This window comes from Periplaneta americana, chromosome 5, assembly GCF_040183065.1.
Source record: "Periplaneta americana isolate PAMFEO1 chromosome 5, P.americana_PAMFEO1_priV1, whole genome shotgun sequence".
Lineage (NCBI taxonomy): Eukaryota > Metazoa > Arthropoda > Insecta > Blattodea > Blattidae > Periplaneta > Periplaneta americana.
The window spans coordinates 20,825,941-20,842,736 of record NC_091121.1 but is presented as its reverse complement, the minus strand read 5'-3'; the positions used below and the strand labels follow the sequence as shown (position 1 = coordinate 20,842,736).

General features: G+C 35.7%; 1 protein-coding gene across 1 annotated transcript in view; it reads left to right on the top strand.

Moving 5' to 3' along the window:
- Positions 1 to 16,796, top strand: part of LOC138700577 (protein sidekick-1-like) — a 309,648-nt gene that overhangs the window by 258,381 nt on the left and 34,471 nt on the right. The window contains exon 6 of the mRNA XM_069827159.1: positions 14,501 to 14,797. Within this exon, the coding sequence (XP_069683260.1) occupies positions 14,501 to 14,797 (297 nt within the window). The remainder of the gene's footprint in view (positions 1 to 14,500; positions 14,798 to 16,796) is intronic.

Genomic DNA, 16,796 nt, shown 5'->3' with positions numbered 1-16,796 from the left:
GGATGAATTCTATGTGAACAATTCCATTTGAATAAAAAAAAACTGTTAAAGCATCACCTTGCCTTTTGACCTGTCTTGTTGCTGATTTTTCTGTCGTGGAAATAATGGCGTTTTCCAGGTGGCGGATTCTTGCTTCAGTTGCGGATCGTAAAGGAAACACCATGTTTCGTCTCCAGTTATGATCGGTTATAGCAGTTTCGCCTAATTTCTGACAGAACGTGACGTTCGCCCGTTGCTCAAACTGCAACATACTCGAGTTCCGACGCACGCATTCAAATCACCGTCACAACAAAGACCGTAGTTCTGCTTACAGTGCATGCACTCAACTGTCTCTTGTTGGGTCGAGAGACTAACTGACAAGTATCATACCATGGCGCCACCTATGCGCTATAGTGCACCTTAACGCCACTATGCGCTCAGTATTAGAACTTAATGACTGTACCACGTATTTAATGAGCAGAACATGATTACCACTCTAAACTATACAAAATAATTTGTGGACCCTTCAAAATGAAATATGAGTCAAGGGGTCCGTATCTCAAAAAGTTGGGAGCCACTGGTTTAGCCCAACACCCCTTATTCGTTTCTTCTTCCAGACACAAAATAAATAGGCTATACGTATGAATGATGATTGCTCTATGTATTTTCTCTCAGTGGTATTTTTAGGGTTAGCGGCTATGTGACTAATGTTGGAGTTCTCTAGCACGAATTGAAATATACTTAAATCCTTTTGTATCTGTGGCTTCGGTATAGTTCTCATCTCTAAGTAACTGAAGAAAATAAAAGGGATATCTCGTCCCAGAGGTTCGCCACATAATGACCAATCCATTTGCTACAAACCCACAGCTACGTTCTTATTGGATCTGTTAGCCAATTGCGTGTAGTGAAAGTAAACCTTCCATGTATTCATCCATCAATCTGTCCATCCGTGCACAGCCAGTCGAGTGGCAAAAGTGGATATCGGAGACGGAGGAAGGGGCAACACTCCGCGAGAACTAAACGTATAGGTCGCAGAAATAACCTACTTCAGGACAAAATAAGTCATTCACCCATAAGGAAAGCAAGAGGGAAGGAGATAGAGAATAAAAAATTCAATTGAAACGATGTGGAAACTCTGCAACTGTGCCTTATATACAGAAGAATGAAGAAGACAGAGAAAAATAGGCTGAAGGTTGGTAAAAAAAAAGGACAAAAGAGGGGAGAGGAAAAAAAGAAAAGTTCAATCTTTGGTAGTGACCGGAACTGTAGCTGCTGTGTATTAGGAGGGGGTGGTCAAAACTGGGGGGTTGGTTTGAAGAGGGTGGGTTCTTGCAGACGACAGCCCCATTTTCAGCAGCTGAGAGTAAATAAACGATGAGCGATGATACAGTAGTTGACCATAAGAGACAGAAGGAAGGACGGAAGGACTGACGGAAAAGAGAGAGAGAGAGAAAAGGGTGTCTGCAGACGGAGAAACATTCTGCCATAGATCTTATGACACAAGCAAGCACTCGATCAAGAACTAGGTTAGGCTGGGTCTCTTATTGACAGGGTCCATCCATCTTAGTTTCATATTTCAACACTCAGGCGAATTCTTTGTTTTCCCAGGAGATTTGTTCTCCATCGATCTCGATATGAGATCGTCACATTTCATTATTCTAGAACACACAGCGAGGCGGTCCGTCTCTCCGCCCACCAATCAGAGTGCGAGATCGTCTTCGAGAACAGAACGATAAAATAAAAATTGCTGTTAATGGATGCCACTACTTTGCATCACACCGAGATATTTCATCGCTAAAATGATGTCGCCAAAAAGGACATCCTCTAAACGTAGTTATGTTTTCGTATCAGTCTCGCGTTTTGCATAGTTTCGTTTTTTCTGTCACTGTCGTCTGTGTTACCACCACTATTGTCATTTGATACCTGGTCCGCGGGTTCAATCCAGACCTAGGGCGATAAAATGTCATAGAATTTCTTTCTTGCGGAGCTTCTCCTACCGTAGTTTGTGTGAAAGCCGTGTGTTTGATAGAAGACAAGTCATTTCTCACCTGCATCAAAATTTAGCTGTTACAATAGCCTATATGGATGGATGGATGGATGGATGGATGGATGGATGGATGGATGGATGGATGGATGGATGGATGGATGGATGGATGGATGGATGAATGAATGGATGGATGGATGGATGGATGGATGGATGGATTAATGGATGGATGGATGGATGGATGGATGGATGGATGGCTGAAATATTTATTGCATTAAGAATGGGCAGATACCCGGTGGTGATGTTGATACAATACGAAAGGGAATAAACACAATTTAAACAAAAACAAATACAAAATACAACACAGATAACACAACAAAATTGGCTAAGAACTTCTAAACTTTAAAAACTTCATTGTTAAATTTGTTAAGGTAGACCATGAGTGAAATTAACTGCGGGCTAAAGCAGGGAGATGCACTATCACCTTTACTTTTTAACTTCGCTCTAGAATATGCCATTAGGAAAGTTCAGGGTTTGGAATTGAACGGGTTACATCAACTTCTTGTCTATGCAGATGACGTGAATATGTTAGGAGAAAATACACAAACGATTAGGGAAAACACGGAAATTTTACTTGAAGCAAGTAAAGCGATCGGTTTGGAAGTAAATCCCGAAAAGACAAAGTATATGATTGTGTCTCGTGACCAGAATATTGTACGAAATGGAAATATAAAAATTGGAGATTTATCCTTCGAAGAGGTGGAAAAATTCAAATATCTTGGAGCAACAGTAACAAATATAAATGACACTCGGGAGGAAATTAAACGCAGAATAAATATGGGAAAGCGTGTTATTATTCGGTTGAGAAGCTCTTATCATCCAGTCTGCTGTCCAAAAATCTGAAAGTTAGAATTTATAAAACAGTTATATTACCGGTTCTTCTGTATGGTTGTGAAACTTGGACTCTCACTCTGAGAGAGGAACATAGGTTAAGGGTGTTTGAGAATAAGGTGCTTAGGAAAATATTTGGGGCTAAGCGGGATGAAGTTACAGGAGAATGGAGAAAGTTACACAACACAGAACTGCACGCATTGTATTCTTCACCTGACATAATTAGGAACTTAAAATCCAGACGTTTGAGATGGGCAGGGCATGTAGCACGTATGGGCGAATCCAGAAATGCATATAGAGTGTTAGTTGGGAGACCGGAGGGAAAAAGACCTTCAGGGAGGCCGAGATGTAGATGGGAGGATAATATTAAAATGGATTTCAGGGAGGTGGGGTATGATGATAGAGACTGGATTAATCTTGCACAGGATAGGGACCGATGGCGGGCTTATGTGAGGGCGGCAATGAACCTTCGGGTTCCTTAAAAGCCATTTGTAAGTAAGTAAGTAAGTAAGTAAGTAAGTAAGTAAGACCATGAGTGAAATTTGAAAACCTGAAACTATTCACTCAGTACTTTTGAAACTTTGGCCAGATATTCTTATATATTAACATTACAATAAGGAAACTGACAAAATTTGAAATCCCTAAGCTAAATAGTGTCTGAATTATAAAATAATTTATATTTTCTCTAACGTTACAAAAATATCTCTCGGGTTACAGTTTTTTTTGCATGTTTTTGTTATGAAAACTTCCCCCATGGATACACTTTTCAACTTTGGTATGAATTTTCTGATTTCCAAATAATCATAATACATACTGTAGGTAATAATATATCTTAAATGTGCACTTCATTAACCTTTGCACTAAAACACAATATATATTCTTATTCCTCATACTTTTCTTAACTTACTAGCAAAATATTGTCCCAGCAAGACTAAAAGTACAACACCTGGAACTATTTAAATGATGCAAAACGCAGAACATTTTTTAACATAAGTAAAAAAAAAAACATTTATCTTACGTGTTCAAAACCGGTCTGCTCCATATGTTGCTCCCTCAGGCTTCTTCTGCTGCTTCTTTTCTTTTTTATATATATTTTCTTATGTGGTATTTTCTTCAGTTTTGAAACAAAGCAATTTAATTTTCGATCAAATTTGGTCCAAATTCACTCATGGATTACCTTAAAAGGGTTCAGCCGCTGAATATAGAGGAAACGACCCTGAAACGACCGTACGGTATAATAAAGTTGTTTAGTTAACTGTTCGAAGACAGGTCTGAACTTCACAAGTGCTACCAACGAGGCACCAATCATGAGGCAACTAAGCCAGGAGATACTGGGGTAGGTTTGCCAGTTCGTTTCCTCCTTCATACATACATCGCTGACTAGTAACATATTACACTAATCACACTTCATATGAATACAAACAATTGATGACCTATGTAACATTCTAAATGAGCTAAGTGCCAATTTTATTTTATTTATTTTATTCATTCCAGAGGAGGAAAATCCACATGAGAATATCATACTAAATTGTCTTTGTCGTAGCTCAGCTGTAAGTGACTTATTTTTGCATCAAAGACAGTGTTGTAGGTATCTCAAGATCAATTTCTCAGTGTGTTTTTCATCAATATCTCAGAAAGTTATTTTTTGGCGCTTAGCACATTTAGAATGTTAGGTCCTCAATTGTTCTTTCTCTGACGCAATATATCGTCAAGTGAGATGTACTGCCTGATAATAGATGTATATATCAATCAGAACTTCAATCAGAGGTATATAATGTGTAGTACCTTTTAACACTGTAAAGTTTTTAAAGTCTTTGTCTAAATATTAAGTGTTATAAAATGAATCGATAACAAATGAACAAAATAGGTCTTCAAATACATAACAGAGCGTAAAATAATACAATACAAAAAATATCACACAAAACAATTACAACCTGAACACGACTCACGACACAAATAGAAAATTCACAACGTAAATGAAGACTTTAGAAAACACTAACTCATTCTTAGCACTTAGCTTATGCAACACTTATACAAATCTTAACAAATTTTAACACTTATGAACCATTTTAACATTTCGACCACTTACATAACGTTTATTTATTTCTAAAACCTTTCGCTGCACTATACACCCCAGTAAATACAAATGAAGCAGCAATATAGAAAACAAAAACAGCAAAAGAGAGAAAATTGAAAAACAACATATTAACTCTAACGGAGTGATTAAATATTCATTACAGACTTACACTTACATAACATTTAGTTAATCATTTATAATGAAGAATATTCTTATTATAACAACGTAAGTTATTTTTTTACTCCCTCAAAAGCCACTGCAGGGAACTGGTTCCAGTCTGTTATGGTCCTATTTAAAAACAAAAACTTTCATATATCGATCCTCTGTTTGCTAGTTTTAATTTTGTGATTATCAATTGTTCTTGAGTAATACGTAGGTTTTTTCAATTCGATCCCCTATGTCTATCAACTCTATATGGCCTGTATACGTCTGAATTGAGTCACCTAGAGTCAAACTACACTTCATCCAAAAATCTCATTTGTCAGAAAAGACGAAAAACTAATGCAGTTAGACTCCTAACAGCCGTGGGACTGAAGCCGGATGGTCGGCGAGTTCTTGGCCTCACTTCATTTCACCCCTTTGGTCTGATTACCTGGTTGGGTTTTTCCGAGGTTTTCCCCAACCAAAAGGCAAATGCCGGGTAATCTTTTGGCGAATCCTCGGACCTCACCTCATCATTGTAGAAAATTACTACATTGTAAAACTGTAAAAATTGTAAAAATTTGTAAAAATTGTAATTGTAATATTGTAAAATTTTGACTTGTTCCACATATTAAAGCTTCATTGCTGATGTAAGATCTATGGAATATAATAAATGAATGAATGAATGAATGAATGAATGAATGAATGAATGAATGAATGAATGAATGAATGAATGAATGAATGAATGAATGAATGAATGAATGAAGGAAGGAATGATTTTATTACTAAAATTAAGGCATATAAATTGGCTGTAAACGAGCAGTTCATCACATTCTGTACATAATTTTGCACTGAAACATACCTTAATTCCATATTTTATAATTTTCAGAAAGTGCAATTTGATTCTAGGCAACTGAAATAGTGAAGAGTCTCGATTTTTTAGCCTAGCCGCTAAAGAGCCCCATGGATGTTTTCGCATCCACAGCCCTTATTACTTTTATGAATTTTGTCGCCCTTGTTTGCACTATTTCAAGACATACTTTATTAGTGGTACGTTTTTTGCCTCTTTCTTCTATAATCCATACACTAAAACACCATGCCACTTTCATCATCTTTTACTCGTCTTCCTCCTTATCTTTCATTTATTTCATTATATTCCATAGATCTTACATGAGCAATGAAGCTTTAAGATGTGGAACAAGTTAAAATTTTATAATATTACAATTGCAATTTTTACAAATTTTTGCAATATTTTACAATTTTTACAGTTCTACAATTTAGTAATTTTCTACAATTTTTACATTTTCTGCAATTTTTTACAATATACAATATGTAAGACTTTAGGCTCCTTCTTAATAATCTAATATCCAAGCAGTTCTTTTATAATGTCGCTCATTTCCAGCTTTTCTTCTTATTAACAATAATAGCTGCACTGATTTCAGACTATATTTTGCATCAAATTAATGACCTCGATCTGGGAATTTCACTGTTCTGTAGTACATATTTTGCTAAAAGTTTATATCGCCTGCAGCATTCTCGTCAGACTACACGCCTGACACAGAAGTAGGAGAAGTTTCTCAACGCCTGTAGGATATATCTGAATTCGTTAGAGATCCTTTCCTCATCTTCCTTATTAGGTCATTACTATTACAGCCGTCACCCATCATAATTACGGACTAAAATAATTATATCAATAATTACAAATTATTCATTGTTGTATTACATAACACATTGCGTATTGGTAGATAATATAATTATTTTACTTTAAAATATCACATCTTAAAAGTCCAAAGTTAGAATACTTATTAATTTTGCAATCTGAATTACAAATAATAATAATAATAATAATAATAATAATAATAATAATAATAATAATAATAATAATAATAATATGAAATTAATTTTGTGATTCGGACATAGATAATACGGTTTCATGAATTACATTACAAAGGAGGCGAAAATACTGAATTGACTATTCTCTGTTATGTCAATGATGTAAAGTAATATCCGATTCGAAAGATCACTTACAACAAATGTTACAAAGTTTGGTCCACACCTGTGGACCGGGTTCGATTCCCGGTCGGGGCAAGTTACCTGGTTGAGGTTTTTTCCGGAGTTTTCCCTCAACCCAATATGAGCAAATGCTGAGTAATTTTCGGTGTTGGACCCCAGACTCATTTCACCAACATTATCACCTTCATCTCATTCAGAAGCTAAATAACCTAAGCTGTTGATAAAGCGTCGTAAAATAACCTACTAAAATAAAAAAAAATTGTGCTCACTTCTAGAAAATATAATACGAAATTAAAAGGACAATCAATAAGTTTCCGGACTACCGTGAATATAGGCAACATACAAAACGTAGAAATCGCAGAAGCTATCTAGAATCAGGGAAATGCCTGGAATCAATACTAAATGCAACACATGAAAGGCAGAGAAGAAGACTAGCCATGAGGCGCATATGGAGAGTTTGCAGGAAAAATCGCAATAGGTTCTTGACATGTATCCACAAAATCGCGTGTAGAAGCTCAGTTCTTAAAGACAATCTGACGCTGTTTGATAGACTGACTTAACAGAAATGGAAGCAATGATCTTCAGAGAACGCATGAAGGGCATGCAATATATTGTGGCTTCATATGAAGCAGCATTCGAAATTATTCGTATATCACAATAAATTTTCCACTGTGGTTCACTCAAAGTGTATCCACCTGTCCATTATTACTTAAATAATGCAGAACAAGTCAAAGAACACAGGCACTCACTTCAGTTTTATGAAAGTCCATAAAAAAATCTCTAGGCCTATTCCCTTTCAGGTCCACTGTGTTTGTAGGCGGATACTCTAAACAGTCGTGGTTGAACTTATTACATTTCATTCATTCATTCATTTATTATCTTCCATAGATCTTATATGAGCAATGAAGCTTTAAGATGTGGAACAAGTCAAAATTTTACAATATTACAATTACAATTTTTACAAATTTTTACAATATTTTACCATTTTTACAGTTTTACAATGTAGTAATTTTCTACAATGATGAGATGAGGTCCGAGGATTCGCCAAAAGATTACCCGGCATTTGCCTTTTGGTTGGGGAAAACCTCGGAAAAATCCAACCAGGTAATCAAATCAAAGGGAGAAATGAAGTGATGCCGAAGACTCGCCATAGACCATCCGGCTTTAGTTCCGCGGCTGGGGAAAACCTCGGAAGAAACCATTCGATGAAACCAAAGGGGGTTCCAACCAAGCCCGAACGCAGCTCCGGATCAGCAGCCCAGCGAGTCTGCCGACTGAGCTACATCGATGGCTCTACTAAAAATATACAATATGTAGTCAATCAGATTATTAAATTTACAAACGCAAACGATCATTCATCAGTTGACCTACATGTATAATGCAAAACAAGTAAGTTAATTAAATTTAAGGCATAAACAATTCAATCAGTTGTGATATACAGAAATTGATAATACATATCATGCAAACTACTTCAAATTACAAACACAAACAATTTATCAATAGAGCTATACAGATTACTATTCAATTTAAAGCATATACAATTCATCGGCCAAAACTATACAACCATATACAATACAAAGTAAGCAGATTAATTCAATTTACAAGCATACTTTCATTAACCTATACAAATTTGTGCAATTAATATCAAGTAGATTAATTCAATTTGTAATCATAAACAATTCATCAGTTGAACTATACAGACTACTATACAATTTACAGCATATACAATTCATCAATTGAGCTATACAGACTACCATTCAACTTACAGCATATACAATTCATCAGTAGAGCTATACAGACTACTATACAATTTACAGCATATACAATTCATCAATTGAGCTATACAGACTACCATTCAATTTACAGCGTATACAATTCATCAGTAGAGCTATACAGACTACTATACAATTTACAGCATATACAATTCATCATTAGAGCTATACAGACTACTATACAATTTACAGCATATACAATTCATCAATTGAGCTATACAGACTACCATTCAATTTACAGCGTATACAATTCATCAGTAGAGCTATACAGACTACTATACAATTTACAGCATATACAATTCATCAATTGAGCTATACAGACTACCATTCAATTTACAGCGTATACAATTCATCAGTAGAGCTATACAGACTACTATACAATTTACAGCATATACAATTCATCATTAGAGTTATACAGACTACTATACAATTTACAGCATATACAATTCATCAATTGAGCTATACAGACTACCATTCAATTTACAGCGTATACAATTCATCAGTAGAGCTATACAGACTACTATACAATTTACAGCATATACAATTCATCATTAGAGCTATACAGACTACTATACAATTTACAGCATATACAATTCATCAATTGAGCTATACAGACTACCATTCAATTTACAGCGTATACAATTCATCAGTAGAGCTATACAGACTAGCATTCAATTTAAAAGCATAAACAATTCATCAGCCAACATATACAATCATATACAATCAAATTATTTCAATTTACAGACTTATTTTCGTAAAGCTATGCAAAACTTTACAATTAATATGAAGTAGATTAATTCAATTTATAAGCTTAAAAAATTCATCAGTTGACCAATACAGTATACTATTCAATTTACAGCACACACAATTCATCAGTTATGCTAAACAACAGATTAAGTCAATATAAAAACATATTTTAGTTGGGCTATATAAAATTGTACATGTCATTTTAACTAGAATAATTCAGTTCACAAGCATAAACAATTTATCAGTTGTGTAGAAGGTATGAGTATGTAGAAATTTGGTTAATTCTTTTCTAAACCTTTTCTCATGGTTCTTCAAATCTTTAAGATAATTAGGAAGTGCATTGAATACTGTTATACATGAATAGTCAATTAAAAGGTATTCCATGCAGGCCATTATTTCTATTGTCTCTTATTGGACAGGTAAAATTCATGGGATGGAACCATGTCAGTGTATGGACACCTTCTGTCGGTCCCATTACTCTGATTCCTATTCCGGAATGTGTTCCGGTTTCCAGAGTTTCTCATTTTCTTCCGGTTCGTCGGACACATCTTCGGAGTTGAGGATTTTTAGCTCTCTTCTTTGCGGATTTTACCCCTCCTTTTTTGCGGTTGTCGTCTGCTTCGCCTTTCCAATATTCGTCTCTTCCTTCATGTTCATCCGTGCGAGTGGTGCGGCTCTGTTTCCGCATTTTTTTCTATTTTATATCAAAAGGGAAGAGGGTGGGGGAGGGGTCAATCTTTGAAATTTATCGCCTCTTCCTCCTGCGCCAATATATCCGACCCTCGTCCTGCTATTACATTACCTTCTGGTACACTCTCCGTTTCTTAAAAACTAAAGAATTATCCGTTTTAAACCTGTTATATTTCTTCGTTTCTACCCCGTCCTGCTTCTTAAAAGTTTATACGCCATTGAGATGTGTTAGAAAGTAACTTAGAATAATCGCGTTGCATCCTCCACAACTCTTTTGCCCCGTGTTGAAAGCTGCTTTATTGGCTTTTTCCAGTTGATGGAATGGCCACTTTGGGGCCTGTTAGTTTCAACCCCTTCCCCTCTCTCCGAAACTGCAGAGATCTTTACAAGTACAGAAACAAAATAAAATAGGGGGGACTCAAACAGGATAGAGCACGAACAAGAAAAAAGACGCGACTTCTGAAAAGATTTCCGTATTTATGTTATGTATATTTTGTAGTATTTTGAAGGCTTGTTTTTTTAGATTTATAGTCACACTTGGAGTGCATAATCCGTTTGTTTCTGAGCTTCTCGCTATGCTGTAACAATAAAACGAAAATGTAAAGGGGTTAAATAACTGGAGTTGTGCTGGTGCCTCGTTGAGATACGGCTTGTCCCAGATGAAGTTTTCGAAACCATTTGGATAGCAGATCAGCTCTTCAGCGTCGGGAGTCTTCGTGTGTATCTAAGTAGGAATGCGGGGTAGGGGAAGAAGAATGGGAATCAAAACTTGCAGTTGTTTTATGCCCACACTTCAGTGACTTTTCCACCCTAAGAGCCTCCCTTTTCACGAAGGAAAAAAACTCAACTTAACTGGAATATCGGACGATTAGGACCAAGAGAAACTGTTACTACTGCCGGTTTACGAGCGCCACTCGCCCAGCTTTATGGATATGTCTCTTTTGTTTGTCCACCGACTGTTTTATATGACTAAAAGAATGTTGAAGGAATCGACATATTTCCTAAAAGAACGTGGCGGGTGTGTGGTAACTCAGCTGGTAATCGCGCGTTCTGCTTGACCATTTTGGCACCGAACTGATCCACTATCAGCAATTGTGAAAGTGATCTCCAGTTAGAAATTGCTTGAGGACCACTTCACATCCGACCAGCACGTGAAGAATGAACCTCCATTTAAGTGCAACCCAGACATGGCCAATGTAATCTTTGTTATATAATACTACGAACATCGACTGATATGCTTACTTCAAAATCCTTAGTTCAGTGAAGGAAAAACTATGACCCGCAAGGCGGAGTATTAAATAGTAATATGCGTTACAAGAGCGGTATGTTGACGTTCATGGTCGAGGAAAAGATTGAAAAAGCGAAACGTAGTTGAGCTTTTTTAATTTCCGAGAACATGAAAACAAACATACCGCTCGTGTATCGTACATTATTTTGTGCGAAGATCGTTTATTACATACCTGAAAGACGAATTTCTAATTAGTTGCAATGAAATCTCCATGTTGGCTTCTGTTTAATGACGGCAACTTCGGAAAACCAAAATATCTTTCTTCAACATTGTTGCTATAAAATGTTTTCTGTGTTTACCATACTCCAGCAGGCCGTGATATACATCTGTCTTTTTCCCCCAGTCTATAAATGCGAACTTAAAACAAACGGTAAGGTTATGTAATGATTTATTTTTCATTTTAATATTTTAACAATATTATTTATATAACATATTGCAGTAATAACATCGGCATCTGGAATCTTGTTGATTTTTTCACGGCTTCCTTAATGTTACTTGTATCAGGAATGCAATAAGTTTCGTGGAGTAGTAGACTTTATTTAATTTTTGCAAATATTTAAAAACAATAATTAACATTGCAATTTAGGTGAAATTGCAGTGGTAAGTTTCCAATTTATAATTATTACTATGTTAAACGTCTCTAAAAATAATATGTTAAATGCCTAAAGCAGTAAAATGAATGTCACGCTTAAGCGGTAAGAAGAGGGAAATTGTTATGTGTGTTACGTTGGGAATACTGAATGTGGTATTTCACACTTACCGCGTATTGGTTCTGTGCGGAAAACAAGCAAATACGCACGATCTCGCACAAAATGATTTTCCTCTTTCCTCTCCTCTCTTAATTTTCAAAAGAAAGTGTCGTATATACAGGATGGAAGTGAAATAACCCTTCAGATTTTGAGAGTGAATAGCTCATGCTGTATATAATAAAAAGTGTAATACCATATTGGTGGAAAGTTCATAGTTTTCTAATAAAAAATGTTTTTTCTCAGATGTTTAACACCTCCTATTCGGTAACTATTGTGAGTAGGATCGTGATATCTGTCCATGTCGGCAGAAAATCTAATAAAGAATAATTTATCCCTCTGTGAGGGCGGCAATTAACCTTCGGGTTCCTTAAAAGCCAGTAAGTTAGTTAAGTTAGCATATTTTAATATTGTGGACGATTTTCGTGTAAATTTAATTTAAAACACGCTAATTTCAAGTCACTGAACGATGCGAATAGATTGCAACGTTGTAGTTAGAGAGAGAGAGATGGGAGGTAGTTCACCTATGGGGACAGACTTAAGTTCGTTGACCTCTTGCGTTTGTATTACGAGAAAAGCAGTGTGTTAGCGGCGATGTTGCCAGACTGCTGAAACTTCCAACTTATTTTCCTAATTAACCCTTAAATTGACTATGTATCCTATAGGATACAACAGGTTAATAGGCTATATGCTATAATTTTAATAGAACAATAGAAAAAATTGTCCATGTTTCTGCCCCATACAATGCCACACTCCACAGAAAGCACTTTACTAGTCTCTTCCTCAGTTCTTTTTACAGAGGTCCGCAGAAGACGCTTATTTTTCTATTAAAAGCTTTTTTTGCCATTCCTATCCTCCTTTTGATTTCCTGGCAGCAACTCATGTTACTGCTTATAGTGCACCCCAAGTATTTGAAGCTGTCCAATTGCTCTACTGCCTCATTTAGAATTTGCAAGTTTACATTATTATTATTATTATTATTATTATTATTATTATTATTATTATTATTATTATAGTCTCGTGACGAGAATATTGTACGAAATGGAAATATAAAAATTGAAAATTTATCTTTTGAAAAGGTGGAGAAGTTCAAATATCTGGGAGCAACAGTAACAAATATAAATGATACTCGGGAGGAAATTAAACACAGAATAAATATGGGAAATGCCTGTTATTATTCGGTTGAGAAACTTTTATCATCCAGTCTGCTGTCGAAAAATCTGAAAATTAGAATTTATTATATTACCGGTTGTTCTGTATGCTTGTGAAGCTTGGACTCTCACTTTGAGAGAGGAACAGAGATTAAGGGTGTTTGAGAATAAGGTGCTTAGGAAAATATTTGGGGCTGAGAGGGATGAAGTTATAGGAGAATGGAGAAAGTTACACAACATAGAACTGCACGAGTTGTATTCTTCACCTGACATAATTAGGAACATTAAATCCAGACGTTTGAGATGGGCAGGGCATGTAGCACGTATGGGCAAATTCCGAAATGCACATAGAGTGTTAGTTGGGAGGCCGGAGGGAAAAATACCTTTAGGGAGGCCGAGACGTAGATGGGAGGATAATATTAAAATGGATTTGAGGAAGGTGTGATATGATGATAGAGAATGGATGAATCTTGCTCAGGATAGGGACCAATGGCTGGCTTATGAGAGGGCGGCAATGAACCTCAGGGTTCCTTAAAAGCCAGTAGTAAGTAAGTATTTTTATTACTACTACTACTACTATTATTATTATTATTATTATTATTATTATTATTATTATTATTGTTATTATTATTATCTTGAAATTGTTATACAGCGCAGAACTGCGCGCTTCTATTTTTCACCTAACATAATTAGAAACATTAAATTCAGGCGTTTGAGATGGGCACGGCATGTAGCACGTATGAGTGAATCCAGAAATGCGTATGGAGTGCTAGTTGGGAAAACTGAAGGAAAAAGATCTTTGGGAAGGCCGAGACACAGATGGGAGGACAATATTAAAATGATTTTGAGGGAGGTGAGATATGATGCTAGGGACTTGATTAATCTTGCTCAGGATAGAGACCGATGAACCTCGGTTTCTCTAAAAGCTATTTGTAAGTACTGTCTTGAAATTGACTTGAAAGTTTGTGCTCGAGTCAACAGTAATAAGAGCAGGGCTAACGGACTTGGCTGGTTGTTGCAGGAAAACCCGACGGCTTGCAGAACTGCACGATAGTAAACCAGACTGCAGAGTCCCTCCACGTGGAATGCACGGACGGCTTCGACGGCGGCCTACCTCAGGAATTCGTCATGGAGGTTTACGACGCCGTGACGCAAAACCTCGTCACCAACGTGACGTCACGAGTGCCGGTGTTTACGATCAACGGACTGGAGTCTGGTCTTGGCTTCGATATTTCTCTATATGCAGCCAACGCCAAGGGCCGCAGCGACACGGTGCCTTTGCATGCCTACACGTCGAAAGCTGCGGAAAAACGTACGGGTGAGTTTTACGTATCACTCATACTAAAACCATGTCACTCAGATTTAGTTGGTCTTCTCCTATACTTATATAGCGCACACGAAGCCGACCCGATTTATAACGCTGTAGTCAATTATTACCCGGAAAAGGCCAATAGAGTTTCTATTATGATGTTACCATTGTTTACAAGCTGACACAGATGATTGACAATGTAATCCTGCATGTACGGCAAAAAGTAATGAAGTTTGCACTTTTTTTTATTGTTTACTGCCAGAAATATGGAATGCAAAGAAATTGTAAATTCTAGCACTCCCCTGAAAGAGAGTAGATTTAGATTTAGATTTAGATTTTATTTAATAATAACATATACATAAAAACGTTAGATTAAAATACCCCGAAAGAGCAAAGCTCGTGTTCGGGGACAGTTCCGTTACATAGATACACATACTTTGTAGACAAAATACTTAAGAAAAAAGCTCACATAAAGATGATAATAAAATTAGTAAATAATAATACTAGTAATAACTGAATGAAAAAAGAGACTATGTTGAGATTGATGGATTAATATTAAATTATTATTAGTAGTATAATTAGTGCAGGTCATGTTGATATAGTAACCAAAAAAAGATAGATAAAATATACTTAGGATAGAAATAAATTTGTTTTACAATACATGGTACATAATATAAATACAGGGAAGTCTGTCATATAAATTTTTTAATTCTGGATCTGAAAATTTCATTGCTTAAAGTAGTCAATTCTGGATGAAATTTTATTATCGAATTATAATAGACGTGGACTATAATTTTTACTGTGTAGTAAAGCAGCAGATGTGAAACATTTAGGTTCAACTAATTTAAGAATTTCATTTCGTCTTGTATTATGATCATGTGGCTGAGCTACAAATTTCATTCTATTTTTATGATAGAATTTTATTAAAGAGTATTTATAAATTTGGTCAATTCTAAAAACATTCAATTCGGAATGGATCAAATTTGTTGGATAATCCAGTCGCCTTTTCAAACAAATTCTGATTATACGTTTTTTCAACATAATTAGAGGAAAAAGAGCAGTTTTTGTAATGCCTCCCCATCCAGTTATACCATATTACATGTTATTACTGTTGTTATTTTACTAAATGCAAACATATGGTGAAGAATCGTTAGAACGGAGAAAAATTCTCTCCGGCACCGGGACTCGAACTCGGGTTTCCAGCTTTATGTTCTGGCGCTTTATCCACTAAGCCACACTGGATTCAAGTTGCGATACCGGATTGAATCCCTCAAATTTTAAGTTCTACCTACTGTGTTCCCGTTAAAATAAGGCTCTGTTAAGATGTTTTAATTTATTTGCGTGATTTTATTTAAATCAGGTTTAGATTTCTCAGCCAAGTTCATGTTTTTTACGTGATTTCTTGCTTAGGTTAGGTTTGCTTTCCTTAGGCTAGTTTTAATTTCTTTAGAATAGTTTTGGCTTGGTTTATGTTAACTTTAGTAACTAGTATTTTACTTTTAAGACTTATTCCAGTCGATCTGAGCTTTAATTCAATAAAAGCAAGACGTCTGTCTGGAGTTAGAGAACATTTTCCCAATAGACGTGTGCAAAACAAAAAACTTCCCCCAACGTATCTAACAAGATTATTAAGAATATCAAAGATTAAGAATATTACGATTTTTACTATCTGTATGAACGTGTAATAGTCTATAGTTATTGCGATCGCCTTCTGTAAATGAAGTTAAGATAAAAAGTTGACAGTAAATGGAAACAAAACCAAATTGGACACATTTTATATGGACTAATTTTATTGTGTGTAACAATAATTGCAGAATCTATCCCTGAAATAGGACCTATTAGGTTACTGTCTGTATATATTACAATAATATATGTGCATTTCCACGGCATTCTTTAAAAAAAACTTAGTTAAATGTTACACCATGTAATGAGAGTTCGAAAAATGCTTCCACAAAGCCCGAATTTACTTATCTAGTAAAGAATAAATAAACAAAAATTTAATTTCTCT